Below are 25,535 nucleotides of genomic sequence, written 5' to 3' on the forward strand. Positions count from 1 at the left end.
GAAATTTTCTTAATTATATGGAAACTATTTTCATATAATTAAGAAAATCCTCAGAGAATACCGCATAAAATGTGTGCAGTTACCTGGTAGAAGCTTACGTTCTCTAGTTTCCAGTGTAAAGACCCCTGTGACCCCTCTCTTACGCAGCACTGTAATATACCGCATAGCCCGCAAAGACTGTGACAGCTGCTACATAGGAGAGACTTCGAGACGTCTTCAAGACCGCCTTGCAGAACACGACAGAGCGATTCGCCTTGCTGAAACCGACCAGTCCGCAATCGCGGAACACTTCAGGTCCACCCACCACGACCTCAATCCCAAGCGGGACTATGAAATAATTGACCACTCCCGACACCGCCTCTGGTTAGAGTCACTCAATATATTCGGCAATTCGAGAGCCATGAACCGTTTTATGTCTAGACAAGTGCTGGAGAAAAACTGCGCACGTCCGTGCAGCAACAATGAACGCCAGTTTAATGATTGAATGACCTACCTCGTGCCCTCGCACGCCTCACTACACGCATAACTGTGTCCGTTAAGTTTCAATTTTTCTGTTGAAAAAGAGGCACGATTTGTCTCGAAAGCTACAGTATCTATTTGTAATCAAAGATATTCAGTATCTATTTGTAATTAAATTATTTTACTGGCTAACACTTAATCATCATATTAATTTAATATATAGTCAAAAAATATACATAAACTTCTGCTTATATCGCTACGAAAAAATTAAATAATATAAATTTTAAATTACTTTCTGTAGTCGACCATAAACAAAACAGCAGGACCATTTGCATCAAATAGATGCAAATTCTTAAATAAAGTAAATATCTGGCTGTAAGAAAGATTCGACCACTGTTTGGTGAAATAAATAGTTATAATCTCATGGCCTTAACCCACTCTTTTCGAAAGTGATAGAAAACTCACCAACTACCAACTCTTACGTAAATCATGTTAAATACTTTTCATATTTATTCTGATTTTACAAATTACAAATATGAATTCGGTCACTGTCGATCCGGTTGTGATATCCTAATACAGTGGTTTTCAACCTTTTTTTAATAACGGCACCCCTAAGTAATTTATTTTATTTTGCGGCACCCCTACTCAATTTTCTCAATATATATATAATATTAAAAAAATATATATGTTATTTATTACAATAATATAATTATAAAAATTACATTTCATAATACAAATTATATATATACAGTATATAATTTTATTCTTTATATAGAGGTACTAAGTAAACACCAATTATAGATCACCACAAAATTAAAGATACTGTACACTTTTTATAATGAAATAAACATATAAATTAAAAAAATAATAATAAGTTTAAGTAACTTAAACCCAAATTACGTGGCACCCCTGGAATGTTGTTGCGGCATCCTAAGGTGCCGAGGCACTCCGGTTGAAAACCACTGTCCTAATACATGATATATGATGGCAAAAGTTTGGAGAAACTCAAGCAGTTACTCTCGATATTTGACCTAAAGGCCCCATGGTCTCCTGCTTATATCTTCTGCTTATATCGCTACGAAAAAATTAAATAATATAAATTGACCAAGGGAAAATCAAAAACGTTCGCTATATGGAAGTTCATTAAAGAGAGGTCAGACTATATATATATATATACTGTGGACAGATGACTATAAGCACATATCCTATATAACACTAACATTGTATTATATTGATGGTAACTGGAAGCTGTACTGTTTACTGAATAAAGTACTGTTTACGTGTGAATTTCCCAACAATTGTAAAACTGCCACTAATATCAGAAATGAGTTGAGGTGCAGGCTTGTGAAATTAGTTCTTCAGCCAAAGAGTAACAGATCAAGGAGCTGACATTGTATGCACCCTTCAGTTGTGCATCAGACTAAACTGCAGTTCATATATGATCAGTACCATTTTAAGAAACACTTCAAATGGAAATTCCTGGAAACAAATTTAACCTCGTGTTGACTTAACACTCGAAGTTAAAAATGTGACATACCTCAAACAGTCTGGTCTTATACATTACCTGAAAACCACCTTTCATCGAGTTTGGGAGTCACATTGGTATAGCAAAATAAACATGCATGAATCATTTTATGCTAATTATTAAGGTATTGAAAATATTCTAATAGAATGCTGAGAAAAAGATGACTGTTTCACTTTCAACATGATGTATGCTGGTGAACTTCCTTTCACCACTACATCTTTAAGCAGATATGTGCGAAACACTTTACTTTACTAAACCACTTGAACACATTGGTTTTTGACACTCATGAACTGGCAGAATTACAAAAAAATCTCATTCGTATGATTCTGTATGAAAAATTCAGAGGTGCTTTTTTCTTGTGGCCAAATTTTTATCATTTAGCATTAGTGGACACATATGATGCAAGAAAGCAAGCTTATACAGCATCAACCAAAAAAAAAATTCTCATTTCACCCATCCATCACTCCAAATGTTTGTCTAGTTCGGGCTTAAATTTATAGAAGCTATCAACTTCCACAACAACAACAGACAGAAGACTGTTCCAGCAATGAACTACCTGCTGGCTAAAGGCCAACTTCCACACATCTATTCTACAACTGTCTTTCCGCAGTTTGAATCTATGCCCCCCTCAGGTTCTTAATCTGAGCAAGTGGAAGTACCCCATCAGCATTGAGCCTGCTCAAACCATTCAAGGTCTTACATACACCTCAATCAGATGACCTTGCGGGTGCCTAGTCTCCAGATGCTGCAACTTGCAGAACTTAAGCCTTTCTTCATAAGTGCACCCCTTTGTTCCTCTCACCAATCTTGTTGCCTTTCTCTGTACTCATTCTAGCAACTCTACATCTTCCTAAAATGAGGCCTCCAGACCTGTATGCTGTACTCAAGGTGTGGCTTGACCATTGCCTAATACAAAGGGATAATCACCTCCTTGTCTCTGCTTGCAAAATTCCTATTTATCACTGAAAAAACTCCATGACCTGCTCTGGCAGCCTGTCTGCACTTCCTCAGTGAATTTCATGTCTGACTGCACAATTATCCCCAGGCCTTTTTAATTCTCCACCTCCCTGAGTGTAGTGCCACACAATTATATATTTCGCTTGGGTTACTGCTACCCATATGCAGTACTTTACATTTCTCAATGTTAAACTTCATTTGCCACTTCTCAACCCATCTGCCTATCTTTTCTAGATCCTGTTGCAGTAGCATACTTTCTTTACTGTCATTAACACCCTTCCAATCTTTGTATCATCTGAAAACTTGGACATTAAGCCTGATATACCTTCATTGATAAATACACAAAACAACAATGGGCCCAGCACCATACCCTGGAGGACTCCACTAATAACATTCGTCCACATAGAGCAGTGTCCATTTATTACCACTCTCTGCCGTGTCCCACTCAACAATCCCTTTATCCATTGCAGTAACTTGCCCTTAGTGCCATACTGCTCCAATTTGTACAGCAGTCTTCCATTTGCAACAATATCAAAAGCTTTTCTGAAATCCAAGTATATGATATCAAAGTTATTTTTTCCATCCAGTTCCTTTGTGACCACATCATAGTATTCAATCGAATTGGCGGACAAAACTTCCCCTTAACAAACTCATGCTGTGTCTGAACTATTACTGCAGTCTTGTCTACGTGATCCTGTATCACCTCTTTAACCAGTGACTCCATTATTTTCCCCGGAACAGAAGTTAAACTAAATGGTAAAGGTAAAGTGCAGCCATTATCAACCCACTGCAGGATGGAAGCCTCCTCAACAATTCATGCTGAGGGAAATGGACCATAATCTGCTACGCTGGTCCAGTGAAGGTTGGCAGATCAGCTGTATTCAGCAGTCAGGGGCTTGAACCCCAGTCTACTCAAAGAGCGTGTGCTACTGCACTCCCACTCCTGACCACTTGGCTACAGAGGCACAGGTCCATAATTATTTGTCGCTCTTTGCACCCCCTTTGTGAATTGGTGATACATTTGTACATTTCCAGTTCATGGGGACCTTCCCTGACTCTAAGGATGCTCCCTAATTATGGCTAAGGGTTTGCTTATTTCCCTTGCTGCCTCTTTTAATATAACTGGATAGATTCCAGGTGCCTTTTTTATGTTTAACTTCAACGATTTTTCTTCCCCTTTGCTCTCGGTTATTACAAAAGCACTTAGCTCCCTGTTAGAGTTTGATAAACTTCTAGCATTCCCCTCCTTGAATGACTCCTCATGTGTGAATGTAGATGCAAAAAGCTCATTCGGTTTATCAGCTACTTGAGCAGGATCATCAATAGTCAAACCATCTATGTTGAGTGGACCAATTTGATTCATCCCCTTCCTTCTAGAGTTTACATAAGTAAAGAACTCTTTGTTGTTTTTCTTTGCATCCTTTGCCAAAGATTTCTCTAGTAATCTGCCTTTGCCTGCCTAACCTCCTTTGTGACTTGATTACAGTCTAGCTTATATCTGCCGTAGGCGTCTGTGTTGCCTGATAATTTATATGCATCCCATGCATTTTTCTTCTCTGTCACGAGCCTCATTAATTCATCTGACATCGATTTAGGCCTGAACCTTGAATGGTATTTCTTTGCTGGTATGAAAAGCCTAGTAGGCTCCAAGATTAAGTCCCTGAAGGCTACCCATTTAGAATTCACCATTAGTAACATCATCAGTTGTTCCCACTGTATAGAATTTAAAAATTGTCTGAGACAACTGTAGTCACCTTTACGAAAACAAAAACCCTTCCATTTACCCTTTGTGGTAGTTACATCTCTAAGTAAATCCCACATCAGTACACTGTGATCACTGCCACCTAGTGGTTCCTTTATCTGTAAATTCTTTATGTATGAATAATCACTGCTGATAATCAGATCAATAGTATTACTCCCTATGGTTGCCCACCCAACATGTTGCTGTAGAAAACAAGCCTGCAATAAATCCACAAAAGTCTTGCTAGCACATGAATGACCAACCCACAAGTTCCACTTAACCCCAGGGCCTCACTTCTGGTGAGTATGGTCTTGGTACACTCGTGGTCCTGAGCTGGATATCATCATTCTTCTCTTTCTTGGTGATTCCCTTCTACTTCTCTCTCTCTCTCTCTCTCTCTCTCTCAGGGTAATGTGGAATTTTTTTTTTTTTTTTTTTTTTGTTTTGGCTGGTGCAGCATAAGCCTCAGGCTTCCTTGCACCATATAGCTAATAATAATATCTGGAAAGTTAAAATCTCCCATTATAAGACATTCTGATTTACTGGCCCATTCTATTTTTCTGTACAACTCTTTGTTGTACCCATCAGAGTCATTAGGCCTATACTTCTCCCATTACTCCTACTCTTATTTTCCCTTTTGCAGTGTTTATGTCACACCAAACAGACTTAACATTGCACTGTCCATCCATGTCAACTGGTTGCACTTACTTAGATTTTATGTTTCTTAGCTAACAGCATAACCCCTCCTCCCTTCCTACCCTGTCTATCCTTTCTGTATACATTGTACTCCTCAAATTCCAATTCTGCACTGCTTATATCTGTAGTCTCTGATATTCCAATAATATCTTCCTTTGATGCCTTGATCAGCACTTCAGAATGCTTTCATATGAAGAACAAGAAGAAACAAAGGGTGATGTGTGAACTTTAATAGAAAAGTTTAAATGTGACGAGGAATTCCAAACCACTGCAGTTACATCAAGGAACCTTTTTGAGGAAAGTGTGAACAGCAGTGACCAACATATAAGAAGGAAGTCAAAGGTTTTAGATTTCAGCTTGTTTGAGGACACAACTGAAGAGCCAAAGTCAAGAAGATGAAATCAAAAAATATATGAATATTGACGTAGATAGTGTTGAACTTCACGGCTTACTTAAATTGTAAAATTTCGGTCCATGCAGTCCTCTAAATGCAGTCTCTCAATCCATGTGCTTTTCATGAAAATATTGTTAAATAATTGTATAAATTTTCTATTATATAGTTCGGTGAATTTTTTTTTTTTTTAGTGAAAAAAGAAAAAAAAAAAAATCTAATTGCAGGTCAGACTGAAAGCCATGTATACCAGGTATTGATAGGTAACCGTGAATGGATGAACAGGAATGGATTAGATGTAAATGAAGAAATAGATGTACTTATGCGGGATCATGAAGAAAAAGGCCAGACTGCTGTATTATGTGCTATAGATGGTATGTAGTCAAAATACTAGCTAATGTATACAAATAATAAGACTTTTAGCAGTGAAACTTTTAGCAGTTAGTTCTAATTATATGCAAATGATAAGACTATTAATGTTAATTGTAAGTTATTCTAAGGTTGTTTCAAATTTTTTTTTTTTTTTTTTTTATGTACATATTTTCATGTAAACATTTAAATATGTGTTCTTTCCTCTCAGATTAGGTAACCTTTCTGTTAGCCTTTTATGATAAGAGAACCAGTTCATATTCAAATGATGAAAACTATTGAACATTTACATGTTTTCTCTTGGTATCATCTTACAGTGTTACTTTTATTTAATTAATGTTTTTAAAATTTACTGATCAGTGGGGGGAATCAATTAACAACATTGATTTCCTATATTTTCCATTTTCAGTCCAAACATTGACTCATAATTAAATCTTCTTCCAAAGCTCTTTGATCATTAGTGACATATTTGATAAGTTAGCATTAAATTCAGGTGTAAAGCTTTCTGCAAGCTAATATTCATGGAACCTGGTTTATCAAACAAGCTCAATTTAATAAATCTATTAAAATATCAATAAATCAGAGAGGTGAACTTTTGAGGTATAGATTGCAAGGAAGAAATTTGCTTTGAAAAAAAAATTATGCTCAAAGAAACCTATCTGTTCTTTTTTTTTATGGGTGATAGCTTATGTTACTACATTAACACAAGTGTAATAATGGCTCAATGGTAACTTTTTATGAATTAAGAAGTTAGCATCACAGATGACCATTGCCACATGGCACAGTGAAGAAATTTTTGGACTGGCCACACAGGCTACAGTCAGTAAATGCAGCATGATTTGCTGTTTTGCCAGATTGCAAGTTTCAATCTGCATCTGCATGTATGTAGATGCAGAATGTTTGTTAATCATTCAGGGCTTATTTCATTTCTGTGTGCATTTATTTTATCAAATTTTGAGTGTGAAAATATTAAATTTTGGACATCATACAAAGATCAAATTTTGGCATTGCTTAAGGAAATTGCTACAGAAACACTGGAAAGGATGTGTCTCGTTTAACAAGAGGATTTGTCTCATACTACTATGTTTGAGTACATTTTCTGTTTGTACTCCAGGATGGCCACATAGGGTCAGAGTAGTTAACAGTATGGAGTTTATATATCTATATAAAATGAAAACACCAAACACAAGCCTATAACACAGTAGTGTGCATTGATTGAAAGTTGAAAGACAACATAAGCTACTTGGTGACATTAGACTTGAATTTCTGTAGATTGTAATTTTTGGGAAATGTCCTGTGATTTTTGAATGTTCTGACTGGTTTGAAAGACAGAGGTAGAATTAGAGATGCCAATTCAGAAGAACAGTATCTATGCATTAGAAACTGAATATCTGTGAGACAGTGGAAAAGCTTCATAACATACGAGTCATTAATTAATCTGACTGTCCTATTTTGAATGGAGTCAGGAAGCTGAGAGAGGTTTCGGGAGTCATTTTTCTCACATCTTGGATGGTGTCCAGATGCGGGAACAATATTCCAGGATAGGGCAGATTTGAGATTTGTAGAGTCAGTAGCTGTTTAGCAGAAAAGTAAACTCAAGAGTGAAAAAAACCTAGAGGAAGGAATATTTGATATGCTTATGCTAAAACAGATTGAAAGTCAGGGTAATCTCCACTAGAGATAGTGATCTTGTCTAGAAATCTGTCTTATCAAAAGTAGCCATTAGAGCAATATACTTTTTTTTGCAAGAAATAAGATGGGAGTGAGTTTTAGAAAGGTTGAAGTTAACTAAGTTTTTCCATCCCCATTGAAAATTTAAGTGGAAATTGTCATTTAAGGAATTGGCAGTGGTTATTCAAGAACTTGAGATTGTTTGTGCAAGATAAGATTTTTCACTGGAAGGTGGAATGTATGTTATCAGCAAAACTATAGCTAGAATTTCCAGTCAGTGGAAGGTCATTAATATGCAAGAGGAAAAGAGTGGGAGAAAGGACTGAGCCTTGAGGAATACCAGTATTAGTTGAGAGCTTAGAAGATAGATTAACCCAATCACCTGCAGTGAGTGGGCAGAGAGGAAACTGGCTACCCAATTGCAACAAAAATAGTTGGCAATTGGTAAGATTGGGAGCTTGGTTAGGAGACCATAATGCCAGACATTGTCAAAGGCTTCAGAAATCAAGAGCAACTGCTTAAGTTTCACCAAACTCTTCCATTGAATCTGTCCAAGGATGAGTAACATAGGACAGTTTGTCACCAGTGGATTAATACTGACAAAATTCATATTGGCAGTAATTCATCAGATGGATGAATTATTAACAATATAATGGTTTGAGTAGTTTAAAACCTGGTGGTTGATGAATTTATCTCTTATTCTGGAAAGAGTAGAGGTAATTGCAGTTCAGATGATAACTAGAAGAGAAGAATTTCTCACTTTTTAGAACTGCCTGGATACGAACAAATTTCCATACAGAAGGAAAAACATCAGTGGAATAAGCAAGTATAAAAATGACACAAAACAGGTGGAAGCACAAGTTTTGAGAACAAGTGGAAAAATTCCATCAGGACCAGGAGCTTTCTTGGTATCAAGATTTTTCAGAATTCTAGCATATTTCTGTCAAAAGACTAGGAGCAATTAAGTGGCGTATTTAGTATGGTAGGAGATAATTTACCAAATCATCGATACAAGTGTTAAAAGAAAAGTAGGATTCTAGTAAGTTGTTTTTCTTAGCCTTGACTTCTATTCTCAGCCTTTTTCAAATCAATTACAATATACAATATGCAAATATGCTATGGCTGTCATTCTTACCAATGACAGCCATAGCATATTTTTAATTATCAGAAAACCAAATTTACATAAAGGATGAGATGTTAGGATGAAATAAAGGCGGAACAAGTTTTTTTTTTTTTTTTAATGAAACTCCAAACACGAGAGGTATTAGAACCTATAGTACATAGTACCATGCTTGGGTTGGAGGTTGAGAAGATGAAAGAAGATATTTGTTGACGTTAGACTTGAACTTCTGTAGACTGTAATTTTCAGGAAATACGTATGAAGGAAGGTTGTTCCAGAAAATGGCAGTTGAATGAATAAATGAGGAAGATGAAAAGTTGGTTCTGTGAGTTTGAAGTTGGACAGTAAATGGATGTTGGCTGGTGGCGGCACGTGTTCGGACTGTTTTGAAAGAGAGAGAGTGGGAATTATAGAAGCCAATTCAGAAGAACAGTGGAAGTATCTGTAGAAAAGGCATGCAGCAGAAACAGTACGTCTATGAGACAGCAAGTGGAGAGACTCTTTTAAAGAGGAGTCATTAATTAACCTAACTGCCCTCTTCTGAATTGAATCTAGAAGCCTGAGAGAGGTTTTGGGGACACCGCCCCCAGATGTGGGAACAATGTTCATGGTAGGGTGGATTTGCGATTTGTACAGGGTGAACAGCTGTTTGTAAGAAAAGTAACACCGAGAGAAAAAGAGAAAACCAAGTTTTTTAGATGCAGAGGAAGCAATATTTGTAATGTGCTTGTGCCAAGAGAGATTAGAAGTGAGGATAATCCCCAAAAGGAGATATATCATTTTGCCTAGAAATCAGAGTGTCACCAAAGGTAAGCATAGGAGCAAAAGAATCCTTTTTGCGAGATATAAGACAAGACTGAGTTTTAGAAGGATCGAAATCAATTAAGTTGCCTTTGCCCCACTGGAGAATTACCTGGCGATCAGCATTTAAGGAATTGGTAGCAGATATTCGAGATGTTGAAGCTGATTGAGCAGGGCAAGGTTTCTCAAAATGGAAAGTGGATTGCAATGTGCTATCATCAGCAAAACTATGGATAGGATTTCCAGTCAATTTCCAGCATTAGTGGAGAAATTAGAAGACAGAGAGCCATTTACCATCACCCTCAGTGAGCAATATGAGAGAAAACTGGATAACCAAATACAAAAAACAGTTGGCAAACTGTAGATGGAAGCTTGTTTAGAATACCTTTATCCCAAACACGATCGAAGGCCTTTGAGATGTCGAGAGCAACTGCTTATGTTTCACCGAACGTTTCCATTGAATTTGTCCATAAATGGGTAACATAAGCCAGAATATCACCCACCAGTGGATTGCCACTGACGGAATTTGTACTAGCGATCGTTGATCAGACGGAAGGTTTCTAGGTAGTTTAAGAGTTGACGGTTAATTGGTTTCTCCATTACTTTAGAAGAAGTAGAAGTAATTGCAATAGGACGATAATTAGATGGGAAGGATTTGTCACCCTTTTTAGGAACTGACTGGATATGAGCAAATTTCCAAGCAGAAGGAAAAACACCTTTGGAATAAGAAAGTGAAAAAAGGCGGCAAAGAATAGGAGTAAGTTCAGGAGCACAGGTTTTGAGAAGAAGTGGAGAAATACCATCAGGACCTGGAGCTTTCTTAGCATCAAGATTCGTCAAAATCCTTCTGACATCCTTTTGACGGAAAACCACAGGAGGCATTGAATGGAGGCATGTTGGGAATGGTGGGAGGTGTTTTACCAAGATCATTAATACATGAGTTGGAAGAAAAATGGGATGCTAGCAAGTCAGCTCTATCCTTGACTGAAGTGACAACAGAACCATCTGGTTTTGACAAAGGTGGGAGCAGAATTGGGCAAAATTTGCGTCCAATAGCTTTGGCAAGAGACCAGAATGCTCAGCTACCATTAGGGCAAAAGCAAGTTTTCTACTCTTAGCCTGTTCAAAATCTAGTTTGGACTGATTAATAACTGCTTTACAATTGTTGCGAGTTTGGTGTATCCAGAAAATGAAACTGAAGAATTGGAAACAAGCCAATTACGATATGCAACATTCTTCTCTTGAACGGCCTTAGCACATTTATTGGAAAACCAAGGTTTAGATAAAGGATGAGATTTTAAAGTGGAGTGTGGGATAAAGGATTCCATTCCTACAAGAATAATTTCACTGACACGATCTGAGCAAATGTTGACATCAGAAGTTTTGAAACAGTAATCCGACCAAGGGAAAGAAGAAAAGAAATCTTGCAGGTCATCCCATTTTGCATTCTTGTAATGCCAGACAATATGAGGTTGGGAATAGCCATGAGATAAAGGCTCCATTGGAGAAGAGACAATCACCAAGTTGTGATCTGAGGTGCCTAAAGTGCCACTCACTTCAACCATGTATTTAGAAGGGTTGTTTGTGCGAAAAAGATCAAGCATGTTGGCCGTATGGTTAGGATTGTCTGGTTTTCTGGTATGTAAATGAACAATCTGTGCAAGGTCATTAGTAATTTTAAAAGTCTCAGCATCTTGACCAGCTGGGTCTGTGTGACTAGAGAACGGAAGCGAGGTGGAGCTGTGAACATTAAAATCACCAAGGAAAATTACATCACTGTTAGGAAAGTTGGACTAGAGAAAGTCAAGTTGCAAAGAGAGGAAGTCAAAGAGCTTGAAGTGATTGGTAGAGTTTGGAGAATGGTAGAGACAACAGATGAATTTTACAGAATGAGGAGCAGCAGTGCGTAGCACACGCTTCTTGATTAGACCGGGGTTCGAGCCCGTCACCACCAAATATGGAGGATGCGGAAAGGTCAGGGAATGACCACCGCATATCTCGGAGCAATATGGCCTTAGTTGCTAATGCTCCTAAAAACCAAATAACAAACAAATAACAGAATGAGGTAGAGAGATTTTAAGCCAGAGAAGGTCAAAAAGAGGATATTCCAAATTACCAAGTCTCTGACAGGGAATATGAGAATGGACATATGCACAAGTACCACCTTTGAGGTGAAAGGAATCATACAGCAAATAGTTTGGATAACTGAGATGAGCAGTAGTTGAATCAACTGATAACTGAAATTCTGTCAGAAAAAGTACACGGGGCTTGGCAGACTGCAACTGGAAATGGACATCATTGAGATTGAAATTGAGACCACGTATATTTGTGAAACAAACTAGGAAGTGTTTGGGAAGTTTAGATCTTTTTGCAGATAAGCTTACTCTATTAGTTTGACAATTCATGGTGTATTCAATAGTAAGAAAAAGGTAGGGGAGGGGGACATGCTGTATGAAGTAATGGAATTTTTGGATATTGCGTACACATGGTAAGAATATATCCAGATCCTTGACATAATGTGGCCTCAACAATGCCCCCACATACACACTACTCGGACTCTCTCCAGTCACAATCTGGCGGAGTACAAGTAGCAAGATTGTACACTAGCTGATCTGGAAGCCCCCTAAAGAGTTACCAGTAGGTTCGGTCTGGTGTATTAACTAGTGGCCGGCCTGCAAACACCGTTTTAGAGCTGTACCCTTAAAATGTAAGGAAGATTGGATCTCACCATGATGTTCATCATAACCTCTAAAGTCATCAGGCATACTGCATGATGGAAGAGATGGGAAAGGGTTGACCAGAACTTAGCTCTAATGACCTTGTCTTCATGTGATGAAAACACACATGAAGACAAGTTACAACATGCTTCAAAGAGAGCAAAAATTCAGATATGCATTTGTGTTATTTTAAAGCATATGCAATTTTGTTGCATAAATAACCATAGTTATGTATCTCCCATAACAAAGTATTTATCATGACACTTCATTTTTGTTAACAAATTATTATTTTACAGTGTAAAAGAAGTGACATTTGTGCTTGTAATAAAACAATTTGTGAATGAATTTTAGAAATTTCAGAAAGACCAACACAGTAAAATTTATTTAAAAAAAACAATTTATTAAATTTATTTAAAAAACAAATTTATAAAATTTATTTTTTAAATAAATTTTGACCAGCTGGGTCTGTGTGACTAGAGAACGGAAGCGAGGTGGAGCTGTGAACATTAAAATCACCAAGGAAAATTACATCACTGTTAGGAAAGTTGGACTAGAGAAAGTCAAGTAAAGTTTTGTAATAGTAAAGTCATTTTAGTATTGCTGTATTAGTAATGCTGATGGCATTATACAAAATTTTAAGAGAACTATAGTGAAAGGTGCAAAAGAAGTGCGGCAAATTCAGAATTCATTGTGGATCCAAGAAGTTAGAGACAGCTAAAAAACAAATTAAAAAAAAAAAACAATTTAAAAAAAAAAATTAAGATTGTTGAATGTATTATAGATTTATGTGTACTAAAAATAAAGATTTAAATTGATATTATTCCACTTACATTTCTTGTACACATAGCAGAAGTCAGTAGATAAAAGGGTTGCAGGGAAAAACAGAAAAATTGTAAATCATCAAAGTCCAATTATCATAATGCAAATTAAAATTGTTTCCTGGCCCATTGTCCACTGCTGTAACCAAAAAAGTTAAGCAGTGAACAATGGGCCAGGAACAAGGGGCTGTTAACAGGAACAAGGATGGGCTGCTGGTATGAGATTAGGTTGAGCAAACTGGATAAATTAAGTTCATTGTGATAGGATGAAGAAATCAAGACACATACCACTGGGATTTTTCCCAGATTAACCAAGGCCTTGCTGTGTTAGGGAACTAGGATGTATAGTGCATTTACTACTGGAAAAAACATCAAGATAGATGCTATCGACATTAAATGTATAAAAAGCAGAGCAGTGAATTTAGCAGAACAAAAGGTTGATCAAAATAGCAGGGTTTTTTTTTTTTTTTTTTATGAGAACCCCAAACACGAGAGGTATTATAACCTATAGTACTTAGTACCGTGCTTGGGTTGGAGGTTGAGAAGACGAAAGAAGATATTTGTTGATATTGGACTTGAACTTCTGTAGATTGTAATTTTCAGGAAATACGTATGAAGGAAGGTTGTTCCAGAAAACGGCAGTTGAATGAATGAATGAGGAAGAACACAAGTTGGTTCTGTGGGTTTGAAGTTGGACAGTAAATGGATGTTGGCTGGTGGCGGCACGTGTTCGGACTGTTTTGAAAGAGAGAGAGGGAATTATAGAAGCCAATTCAGAAGAACAGTGCCCATGGAAGTATCTGTAGAAGAGGCATGCAGCAGAAACAGTGCGTCTATGAGACAGCGAGTGGAGAGACTCTGTTAGAGATGAATCATTAATTAACCTAACTGCCCTCTTCTGAATGGAATCAAGAAGCCTGAGAGAGGTTTTGGGGGCACCACCCCAGATGTGGGAACAATATTCCATGGCAGGGCGGATTTGCGATTTATACAGAGTGAGCAGCTGTTTGGGAGAAAAGTAACGCCGAGAGCGAAAGAGAAAACCAAGTTTTTTAGATGCAGAGGAAGCAATATTTGTAATGTGCTTGTGCCAAGAGAGATTAGAAGTCAGGGTAATCCCCAAAAGAGATATATCATTTTGCCTAGAAATCGGAGTGTCACTAAAGATAAGCATAGGAGCACAAGAATCCTTTTTGTGAGATATAAGACAAGATTGAGTTTTAGAAGGGTTGAAATCAACTAAGTTGTCTTTGCCCCACTGGAGAATTACCTGAAGATCGGCATTTAAGGAATTGGCAGCAGATTTTCAAGAACTTGAAGCTGATTGAGCTGGACAAGGTTTCTCAAAATGGAAAGTTGAATGCAATGTGCTATCATCGGCAAAACTATGGATAGGATTTCCAGTCAATGGAAGAAGGTCATTGATATACAAGAGGAAAAGAGTGGGGGAAAGAACTGAACCTTGGGGGACACCGGCATTAGTGGAGAAGTTAGAAGACAGAGAGCCATCTACCATCACCCTCAGTGAGTGATCAGAGAGAAAACTGGATAACCAATTACTAAAAACAGTTGGCAAACCATAAGATGGAAGCTTGTTTAGAAGACCTTTATGCCAAACACGATCAAAAGCCTTTGAGATGTCAAGATCAACTACTTGTGTTTCACCGAACCTTTCCATTGAATTAGTCCATAAAGGGGTAACATAAGCCAGAATATCACCAGTGGATCGACACTGACGGAATCCATACTGGGGATCGTTGATCAGACGGAAGGTTTCTAAGTAGTTTAAGAGTTGGCGGTTAATTGATTTCTCCATTACTTTAGAAAGAGTAGAAGTAATTGCAATGGGACGATAATTGGATGGGAGGGATTTGTCACCCTTTTTAGGAACTGGCTGGATATGAGCAAATTTCCAAGCAGAAGGAAAAACACCTTTGGAATAAGAAAGTGAAAAAAGGTGGCAAAAAAATAGGAGTAAGTTCAGGAGCACAGGTTTTGAGAACAAGTGGAGAAATACCATCAGGACCTGGAGCTTTCTTAGCATCAAGATTCATCAAAATCCTTCTGATATCCTTTTGACGGAAGACCACAGGAGGCATTGAATGGAGCGTGTTAGGAATGGTGGGAGGTGTTTTACCAAGATCATTAATACATGAGCTCAAAGAAAAATGGGATGCTAGCAGGTCAGCTTTATCCTTGGCTGAAGTGACAACAGAACCATCTGGTTTGGACAGAGGTGGGAGCAGAGATGGGCAAAAGTTGTGGCCAATAGCTTTGGCAAGAGACCAGAATGCTCGGCTACCATTAGGGCAAGAAGCAAGTTTTCTACTCTTAGCCTGTTCAAACTCTAGTTTGGACTGATTAATAACTGTTTTACAATTGTTGCGAGCTTTGGTGTAGGCAGAAAATGAAACTGAAGAATTAGAAACAAGCCAGTTACGATATGCAACGTTCTTCTCTTGGACAGCCTTAGCACATTTATTGGAAAACCAAGGTTTAGATAAAGGACGAGATTTTAAAGTGGAGTGTGGGATAAAGGATTCCATTCCTGCAAGAATAATTTCACTGACACGATCTGAGCAAACGTTGACATCAGAAGTTTTGAAACAGTAATCAGACCAAGGAAAAGAAGAAAAGAAGTCTCGCAGGTCATCCCATTTTGCATTCTTGTAATGCCAAACAATACGAGGTTGGGAATAGCCATGAGATAAAGGTTCCATTGGAGAAGAGGCAATCACCAAGTTGTGATCTGAAGTGCCTAAAGGACCTCTCACTTCAACCTTGTACGTAGAAGGGTTGTTTGTGAGAAAAAGATCAAGCGTATTGGCTGTATGATTAGGATTGTCCGGTATTCTTGTAGGTAAATGAACAATCTGTGCTAGGTCATTAGTAATTGCAAAAGCCTCAGCATCTCGACCTGCTGGGTCGGTGTGACTAGAAAACGGAAGCCAGCTGGAGTTGTGAACATTAAAATCACCAAGGAAAATTACCTCACTGTTAGGAAAGTTGGACTGGAGAAAGTCAAGTTGCAAAGAGAGGAAGTCAAAGAGCTCCAAGTGATTAGTGGAGTTGGGAGAACGGTAGAGACAACAGATGAATTTGACACAATGAGGTAGAGAGATTTTAAGCCAGAGAAGATCAAAGAGAGGAGATTCCAAATTGCCAAGTCTCTGACAGGGAATATCAGAACGGACATATGCACAAGTACCACCTTTGAGGCGAAAGGAATCATACAGCAAATAATTTGGACATCTGAGATGAGCAGTAGTTGAATCAACTGATAACTGAGATTCAGTCAGAAAAAGTACATGGGGTTTGGAAGACTGCAAGTGGAAATGGACATCGTTGAGATTAGAATTGAGACCACGTATATTTGTGAAATGAATTAGGAAGTCCTTGGGAGGTTTAGATCTTTTCGCAGATAAGCTTGCTCTATTATTTTGACAATTCATGGTGTATTGAATAGTAAGAAAAAGTGGGTGGGACATGCTGTATGAAGTAATGAAATTTTTGGATATGGCGTACATGTGGTAAGAATATACCCAGATCCTTGACATAACGTGGCCTCGACAATGCTCCCCGCATACACACTACTCGGACTCCCTCCAGTCATTATCTGGCAGAGTAGAGGTAGCAAGATTATACACTAGCTGATCCGGAAGCTTCCTAGAGAGTTACCAATAGGTTCAGTCCGGTGTACTAACTAGCGGCCGGCCTGCGAACACCGTTTTAGAGCTGTACCCTCGAAATGTAAGGAATATTGGATCTCGCCACGACATTCATCATAACCTCAAAAATCATCAATCATACTGCATGATGGAAGAGATAGGGAAGGGTTGGCCGGAACTTAGCTCTAGAGACTAAACATGGGTTCCACCACTTCAAGCCTCCAATAAGCAAAGTGGTGGTATTTCACCGGTTGATGAGAGTCATCTACCACCTAGTACTGCCTGGTAACATAGAGGGGCGGCATTCCTCCATGTGGTGTGGGCGCCACACCTCGACCCCTGCTTACGTTGGTTCACACCTGGGTGGTCACCCACCATGTACTTGTGCATGAAGGTTATACCCAGGATTACTAACAGTCCCACCATCGTGAAGGTGCAAGCAGAGGATTTGGCTGTCATAGACTGTCCGGACTTCGCCGAAATTGGGTCCACTTTGACTTGAGTGTCACCCGAATATCAGTTCCATCAGCGTTTTAGACTCCCAGGTAGCAAGAAGAGCTTGTCTGGCATATCTGAGAGAATGTCTATGACAACCTCAAGGACCAGGTATCACAGAACCCGAGGGAATGAATTCTAGGAAGTGGTGGCTATACATTAAATATAAACCTTTATTCTGGTTATAAGATAAAGGTCAAGAAAAGTGTAATATTAATAGTTTTAAGAACTAGTTTGGGGGGGGAGAAGTTTAATTGTAAAAGTTGGGGGATGAAGTTTTTGTGTGTATAGCTCAACTGTGAAGGTTAAAAAAAAAAAAAAAAAAACGTGAAATAGAAGAGTTCTTTAATGTCAGAAAGAACAAGAAAACTAATGAATAAGAAAATAATAATGATAGATTTAAATCACAGAGTAAGAAATGACAATTACATATACAGAAATATTTTTAAAAAATTTAGTGAGAAAGTAAACATAAATGGTACTAAAGTTTTGTAGTAGTAAAGTCATTTTAGTATTGCTGTATTAGTCATGGTGATGGCATTATACAAAATTTTAAAAGAACTATAGTGAAAGGTGCAAAAGAAGTGGGGAAAATTCGGAATTCATTGTGGATCCAAGAAGTTAGAGACAGCTAGAAAAAATAAAAAACAGTAAAATATTACAAAATTTCAATTACATAATTATCTTAGTTTGTATCAATTCATTTGTAATTATCTTAGCTATAATGTTTCCACCTGAGATAAAAATGATAAAGGTGAAATTAAAATTGAAGAGAAGGATGTTTAAGAAGTACAAAAATGTTTTTCTAGTTCTTTAATGAAGAAACTGAGGATGTCACCAAAGAAGAGGAAAAGATTGAAGTGTAGGTGAATTTTGGAGACCAGCTCTGTTGTCGAGATAGAAAAAAACATGGATAATATCAAGTATGGAAAGTGAAGCTGGTGTATATGGAATTAGACCTGAACTGTGAGGGGAAAATAGCATGATCTGTGATGACAGCATCCTCCGGGGAAATTTGATGTTGTTTCTCCCAGAAATGTTCTGCCACAGCAGACTTCCCATAATTTGCGGACTTTATTGCGTTTACAAGTCCGAGGTATTTAGAAAGCCGATGTGCTGGGGTCAATATATATCGGCACAGGCCAGCCAACACAAAAACAGTGTGGTCAAGGCTCTAATAGACAGGGTGTGGTCCCACTGCAGCACTTCAGAGGATAAAGATAATGAAATTGTTCGGGTCACAGCAGACCTCAAGAAGTGCGGCTACCCCCAGAGGGTGTTGGACAGAGCCATTAGAAGAGTAGAGTCCACCCGTAATGAGCAGTTCGCCCCTGTGAGCACTGCATACATTTCCTACTATCCGGGCCTTTCAGACGACATTGCACGTATAATTCGGTGGTGTCAGATACGCTGTGTGCAACTCCCAGGTCGGAAGTTGCACACAGCAATATCTCGAGTTAAAGACCCCATATCCAAAAAAGCCAGCAGTGGGGGTGGTGTACGAAATTAAATGCCCAGATTGTGGGGTGGCGATTGAAAGACCAGCTGTGGGAGCATGTAAATGCAATCAAGTCCGCAAATTATGGGAAGTCTGCTGTGGCAGAACATTTCTGGGAGAAACAACATCAAATTTCCCCGGAGGATGCTGTCATCACAGATCATGCACAAGGGTTCTGGGACCGTAAGTGGCTTGAGAGCTTACATTTTGGGGCAGCTAGCAATACTATTAATAGGGATAGGGGTGTATGTCTACACCCCCCTCCTGAAAACCGTCATTCTTGGACGTGATGAACGGTTTCAGCTAGTGTGCTCCCGAGCCATTTCCGGTCCCAGTGCGCAAATGGAAAATTCAAACCATGGAACCATGTGACGTGTGCCTTGGATCTGCTATTTAAGGATGTGCCGCACAGTAAACATATGCTGCTGAGGAAGGAGACTGCTGCCTCCGAAAGCTACAGCAAATTTTATTGCTTTTAATTTCTATTTTTAGTATATTTTATCAGTGTTATTTATATCTTTATTGTAAATATATATCTATTTTATACTTATTTTATTGTAAATAAAGTGTTTTTATTTATCTTCTGGCTGGTGTGAAGCTTAATCATCAACATGAATTGTCCTAGCCTTGTAGACCTATTTAGAGATAAATTATTAAAAAATCATAGGTATATAACAAAGAGCCTGTACTTAGAATTTGTTGATCTTTAAAAAAAAAAAAAAGTATACAACCAAGTGCCTAGAAATCTGCTGTTTCAAATTTTAGAAAAATATGGCAAAAAGGATAATCTTTAAAGGGGACTGAAAAATTTGTATAAAAACAGCAAATCTCTGTTGAGAGTTGAAGGAAGCATTGGAATGATTTAAGGAAGCATTTAATAAAAAAAAAATGTAAGTTACAGAAAAGTTTAGCATGGGAGATTTAAAAATTGGATCGCTGATGATGTGCTACTAAGGACTAGTGCAATATCTTAAAAAATCCCAGAATCAATTAAATAAAGGTTAAAGACAATTTGGCATGAAAATTAAGTTAAATAAAAACAAGAGCTATGCAAGTTGTCAGCAACAAAGAATATTTAGGATATAGACTAAATAACTAATAGTTGGAACAAGTTTGTAATTTTGTGTATCTAGAAACAGTCTTTAATGAAGATGGGAGATCAGACAGAACATAAGCGGGAGAACATCTAAAGCAGGTAGTGTACAAAGCCAGTTAAATTCTCTTGGAATAAAAGAGAAATTGCCAAAAGACAATTTGCTGTTTACAATACAGTTTAAGGTCTGATTTAATCTGGACCTGAGAGCTGGTTAAGAAATAAAAGAATTTAGCAAAATTTGAATCTTCCAAAAATCAATGGTGTCAAGCAATCATTAAAGGAAAGTGCTTATTCTCACTAATGCTAAAGGACTAATAGGAAATAGATTAGCAGGAAGGAAATACAGAAGACTGATAATTTGGAAGTGCTAATTTGTACTGTGATTGCAGCATGTTTCATTGATGTGATCAAGTTACAATCTTATTTCACCTGTGAAAAACATTTGAATATTTAGTCATGTATCTTTCTGGTATATATATGTTATTCAGATATTTTGGATAATATAAAGTGTACTTCCAGGTATTAAAGATATTATATCTTTTTATATTCTATATAAAATACTGCATAATAACAAATATTTTATCTTTGACAGTGCATGGTTGCAGTATTAGTGAAAATATGTTCAGTTATATGACCATTTTTGTGGATACTTATTTTGTAGTAGCACTCTAATATCACAAATATTATCCTAAAATCCGTTTTGTACTAAGGCACAAAACGGATTTTATCCACTGTTATTAAATAGAAGACATATTTCATAAGAGTGGATAAACTATTTAATGTAGCAGATTCTTAATGGCTTTTAATAGTTTTGATCATCTGTACTTTAAAAGAGTATATAGTTCATAAAATTTTGCCAAACAATCCTAAATTCAATTTCACATGGTTTTTTGGGCAGTAACTCAGTTCAAAAATATAACTTATTTCAAAAGTATTTGATAATATGAAGCAAATAGAATATTTTATTTTCTGACTTCTTCAAGTTTGATATTTTTTTCTTTTGTGCATAGCCTAAGAGATTTAATAATAGTCTTCAGTCACTCTTTTTTCACATCATGTTTGGCCCACTAATGAGAGTTGTTTTTATAGGAGATAAGGCAAGGGGAGGGTTCTTTGAAGGATTTTTGTTCTTCTCAGTAAATAAATTTTAACTTTATTTTTCCCCTCTCCTCCAGGAATTCTTATGTGTATGATGGCAGTAGCAGATACAGTGAAACCTGAAGCTCACATTACTGTCTATACACTAAAAAAGATGGGTATGGATGTTATATTGCTGACTGGCGACAATAAGAAAACTGCAGCTGCAATTGCTCGACAGGTAAGAAAAGCTTAACCCGCATTCTTTTCAGAGAAATTGATATTCCATTTAGGGTGTATTGGATAACAAAGTACTGAAAAAGTCTTCTGGAATAGCTATTATGCAAGAGACTATCATCCTCAAATCATATCATGGGGTGAAAATAACATCCAAGGGAGACCTGGCATGTTAGTGTTAAATTCATATAATTCAGCATACATCAACCTCATGCTATAATATTGGACAATTTATCGTAATTAAACTGTAATCAAATACAAATTAATAACTGCTGTTGATAGTTTAGTATCCATGCTAAGAGGCCAGCTTATTGTACCTTTGTCAAAAGTCCTGCCAAAATTTCACAGGATTTTTAACAAGAGACAAGACCAGGGCGGCTCATTGGTAGGCACTGTGGAACTGGTGCCCCAGCTTTTAAATCTAAATATATGGTCAGCGGAGTTATATGAAAATTTGTGAAGAGCAATGCAATGCAAGCAGTGAATATTTTTATTAACAGGTCCCACATATAGTATACTCATCCTCTAGTTCCAGTAATCATTTCAATAATAAACAAATAAAAACATGAAATCGTTTTCAACTTTGAAGTTTAACCTTAGGTGTAACTGCACTACACAGTTCCACATTTTGGCCCCAGTGGTTGAGTCAATGCCTAGTTGGCAAGTTGCCAATACGCATCTTTCAGAGGTGATAAAATGAGTCAAAGGAACTGTAGAGTAAGCAGTGCCGATTTGAACAGTGCACCAAACTTGAATGAAAAAGTTGTTAATCTGTTTTCAACAAATAAAAACTGAAGAATGGATTTTATTTTTAAATAAAATTTCCAAATTACGCAAGTCTGTTAATGCTAAGTGTCCAGTTAATATTTTGTAGTATTTTTAACTTGCTTATTATTATTTACCATCTATGTCTACATCTTATAACCAAGGCAATTTAATGTAACTTTAAGAAGCAGCACCCCCAAATATCAGAGTCACGAGCTGCCACTGGAGAAGACTACAGATTCTAAAACACCGCAGTGGTTCTGTATCATGCCAAGACTTGGCATGATACAGACTGCGTTGATTCTAAAACAAAGAACTGGCATCTCAATATCACAGCTGCTAAATTGACTTGTAAAATGCTGGTCACCAAACTATTTCTTAGTTGCCAGTGGCATTTAGGTGACTGAATTTGCCAAGCCCTTCTCTATTTTTGGTAAAATTCTGTTGGTCTAATTTCATCGAAATTTGACATGGCTTGATAAATATTTCTAAAATACTAAAATATAAAATTTCATTAAAATCCATCCACTGAGAGTTGAGTTGTTATATATGGAGGGACTGACATGGTAAAGGATGGATTTCACAAAAATTGATATTTCAGCCTTTTAGAAATTTCATCAAACTGGACCAATAGAAATTCAGATTTTTTTTTTTTTTTTGAGTAAAATTTAGAGTTTTTTTGTACTCAAAAGAGAGTAGGTTTCATATATTATGGTAGGTTTCATATATTATGGTAGGTTTCATATATCCATATATTCAACCCTTTCTTACTTATTAGAAAGGGTTGAATCTGACAAATTTTCAGTTTGTTTTGGTCTGGGAAGGTTTCAGGTCCAATTCTGATTCCATCCCCCCCACCAACACACACACACACACACACACACACACACACACACACACACACACACACACACACACACACACACACACACTCTGCCATAAATTTGGAACAGCAGCCATGGTTGTTTTCAAATTATTGTGTTTTATTTAGAATATTTTTAGGGATCTTTGTGCTAAATTTCAGTTTAGTAAATTAACTAATTTCTCCTGTGCATATGTTCCTTCCCCATCCCATTCTCAGCCCCGAGTGCCAAGCTTAGTGATTAAAGCGCCTTTCAGCAAATTATCTAGCATGCCAATTATTATAAATAGCTTTAGGTTTTGTGTGAGTTTTTGCAATCTCCTTAAACTCCTACTGCATATATTAATAACATTTAACACATTAAAAACCTACTAATAAAAAAGGAAAGTCACCTTTCTTTATATTAACCAATTACTAACCCCCCCCTTTTCCCCCTGCTTGGTCACTAGGTGGCTCCGCTCCTGCCTCCACGTGGCAGGACTGGAAACCTGGGAGGAAAAGCCCTCGCTCCCATGGCAAAAGGAATAAACACCATGGATTTTGACAACAAAGTCACAAAATCCTCTGACATGGCCCAATCAACTCAAGAATGTGAAAAATAAATTAATGCAAAATGGCAAAAAAACCGATATATATGAGATACCCGCACCAAAATATCTCATCATTCATTCTACGGGCAAACAGTCCACAGGAAAATTATCCCCTTTCCTGATACAAAAATGTCTGGAGAATATAGCTGGAACTCCAAAAGCAGTAAGAAGGTTAAAATCAGGCGACTTACTAATTGAGACAGCCAATATACAACATTCAGAACAATTAATGAAAGCGTCCACTTTTGGCGGGATCCCAGTAACAGTCATCCCCCCCCCCCCCCATAATACTTTAAACACCTCGAAAGGAGTAATCTCTGAATGGGATCTCCTCAACATAACAGAAGAAGAAATATTACAAGAAATGAAAAATCAAGGAGTCATTCATGTTAAAAGAATAACAGTCAAATAATCATCCAGTTCAGAAATATCATTTTAACTTTCAATACTTCAAGTCCACCACAACACGTGAAAGCAGGATGCTTTGTCAAATCCTACCCTATAAACCAAATCCTATCCGATGTTTTTAATGTCAAAAAAAATTGGACATTCACAAACAACATGCAGAGGAATAGCAATATGTGCCAAATGTTGTTCCTGAGAACACACTAATCAAGAATGCACAACTGAACACCCCAAATGCCCAAACTGCAGTGGAAACCACACTGCCTCCTCTCAGAAATGCGAAAGATGGAAACAGGAAAGGAAAATCCAAAAATACAAAGTGGAACATAAAGTTACATACCAAGAAGCCAGAAAGACATTACAACCAGTCAACACGAGGAAACCTACCTATGCACAGATAACACAAGTAGTACAAATAACCCAGAAACAAAAAACAACAGGATCACAAACCAGTCACAGTCACACCAAATGAATCTTTGTCGGATTGAGCATGCAAATGTCTCACATCTTCCGTCTCCCAAACAGCAGAAATAAGAACAGGCTGAAAACACCCCTATCTTAGTTCCACCGATGGTAATTTCACTGCTAAAGGGAAATACCAAAGAAGACTCCCCCAAAACAGTGCACCATGCTGCTGAACAAATGGACACAGCAGGAAAAACACAAGAAGAATCCATTCTAGAAATATTTGCTGAGGAAGATATGGACACTGGAAAGCCATATTTCCCTGAAAAAGACAAATCACAGACAGAAAAATATAAAACAGGAACAAGAAAACAAACAGAAAACTCATCTAAAACCAAACAATGAGTAGTACTTTTATTCAATGGAATTGTTGAGGTTTCCAAAAGAATGTTGACAATGTCCGGAATTTAATTTATCAATATAAAGGAACCACTGGGTGACAGTGATCACAATGTACTGATGTGGGAATTACTTAAGGATGTAACTACCATCAAGGCTAAAGGGAAGGGCTTTTGCTTTCGTAAAGGTGACTACAGGGGTCTTAGACAATTTTTAAATTCTGTACAGTGGGATCAACTGTGATGTTACCTGTGATGGTCTACTGTGATGATCTCTTGCTGAGATTAAGAACCTGAGCGGACACAGATTCAAATTGAGGAAAGACAGTTGTAGAATAGATGTGCGGAAATTTGCCTTTAGCCAGTGGTTAGTTGATTGGTGGAACAGACTTCCATCTTTTGTTGTGGAAGTTGATAGCCTAAATAAATTTAAGGCTGAGCTGGACAGGCATTTGAAACGAATGGAGGGGTAAAATGGGAAGGTTTTTTTTTTTTTTTTTTGGCTGATGCTGCATAAGCTTGCTTTCCTATATCATATGCCTCTACTAATGCTAATGCCACCCGATATGTTTCTGCTTACACGAAACATATATAAAACCTGATGATACAGTCGTAATCAAAAACTACACTATACCTAGGCGAGATCAAATAAATAATTCTGTAGCCACGGAAGAGTAGCAATCCTTGTAAATTCTCATATACCGGTTCAAACAGTCCACCTACAAACCACTGTTGAGGCAGTAGCAGTACGTCTAGCAACAAGTAGTTTAATAA

General features: G+C 37.4%; 1 protein-coding gene across 2 annotated transcripts in view; it reads left to right on the top strand.

Moving 5' to 3' along the window:
* ATP7 (copper-transporting ATPase 1) overlaps window positions 1-25,535 on the top strand; it is a 260,566-nt gene that overhangs the window by 181,752 nt on the left and 53,279 nt on the right. For both annotated transcript variants that reach the window (XM_090372608.1, XM_090372616.1), the window contains exons 15-16: window positions 5,997-6,143; window positions 21,198-21,340. In XM_090372608.1, coding sequence (XP_090228734.1) covers window positions 5,997-6,143; window positions 21,198-21,340 — 290 coding nt within the window. The remainder of the gene's footprint in view (window positions 1-5,996; window positions 6,144-21,197; window positions 21,341-25,535) is intronic.

Source organism: Mastigoproctus giganteus, chromosome 1 (genome assembly GCF_048544385.1).
Source record: "Mastigoproctus giganteus isolate SK-2022 chromosome 1, ASM4854438v1, whole genome shotgun sequence".
Classification (NCBI taxonomy): domain Eukaryota; kingdom Metazoa; phylum Arthropoda; class Arachnida; order Uropygi; family Thelyphonidae; genus Mastigoproctus; species Mastigoproctus giganteus.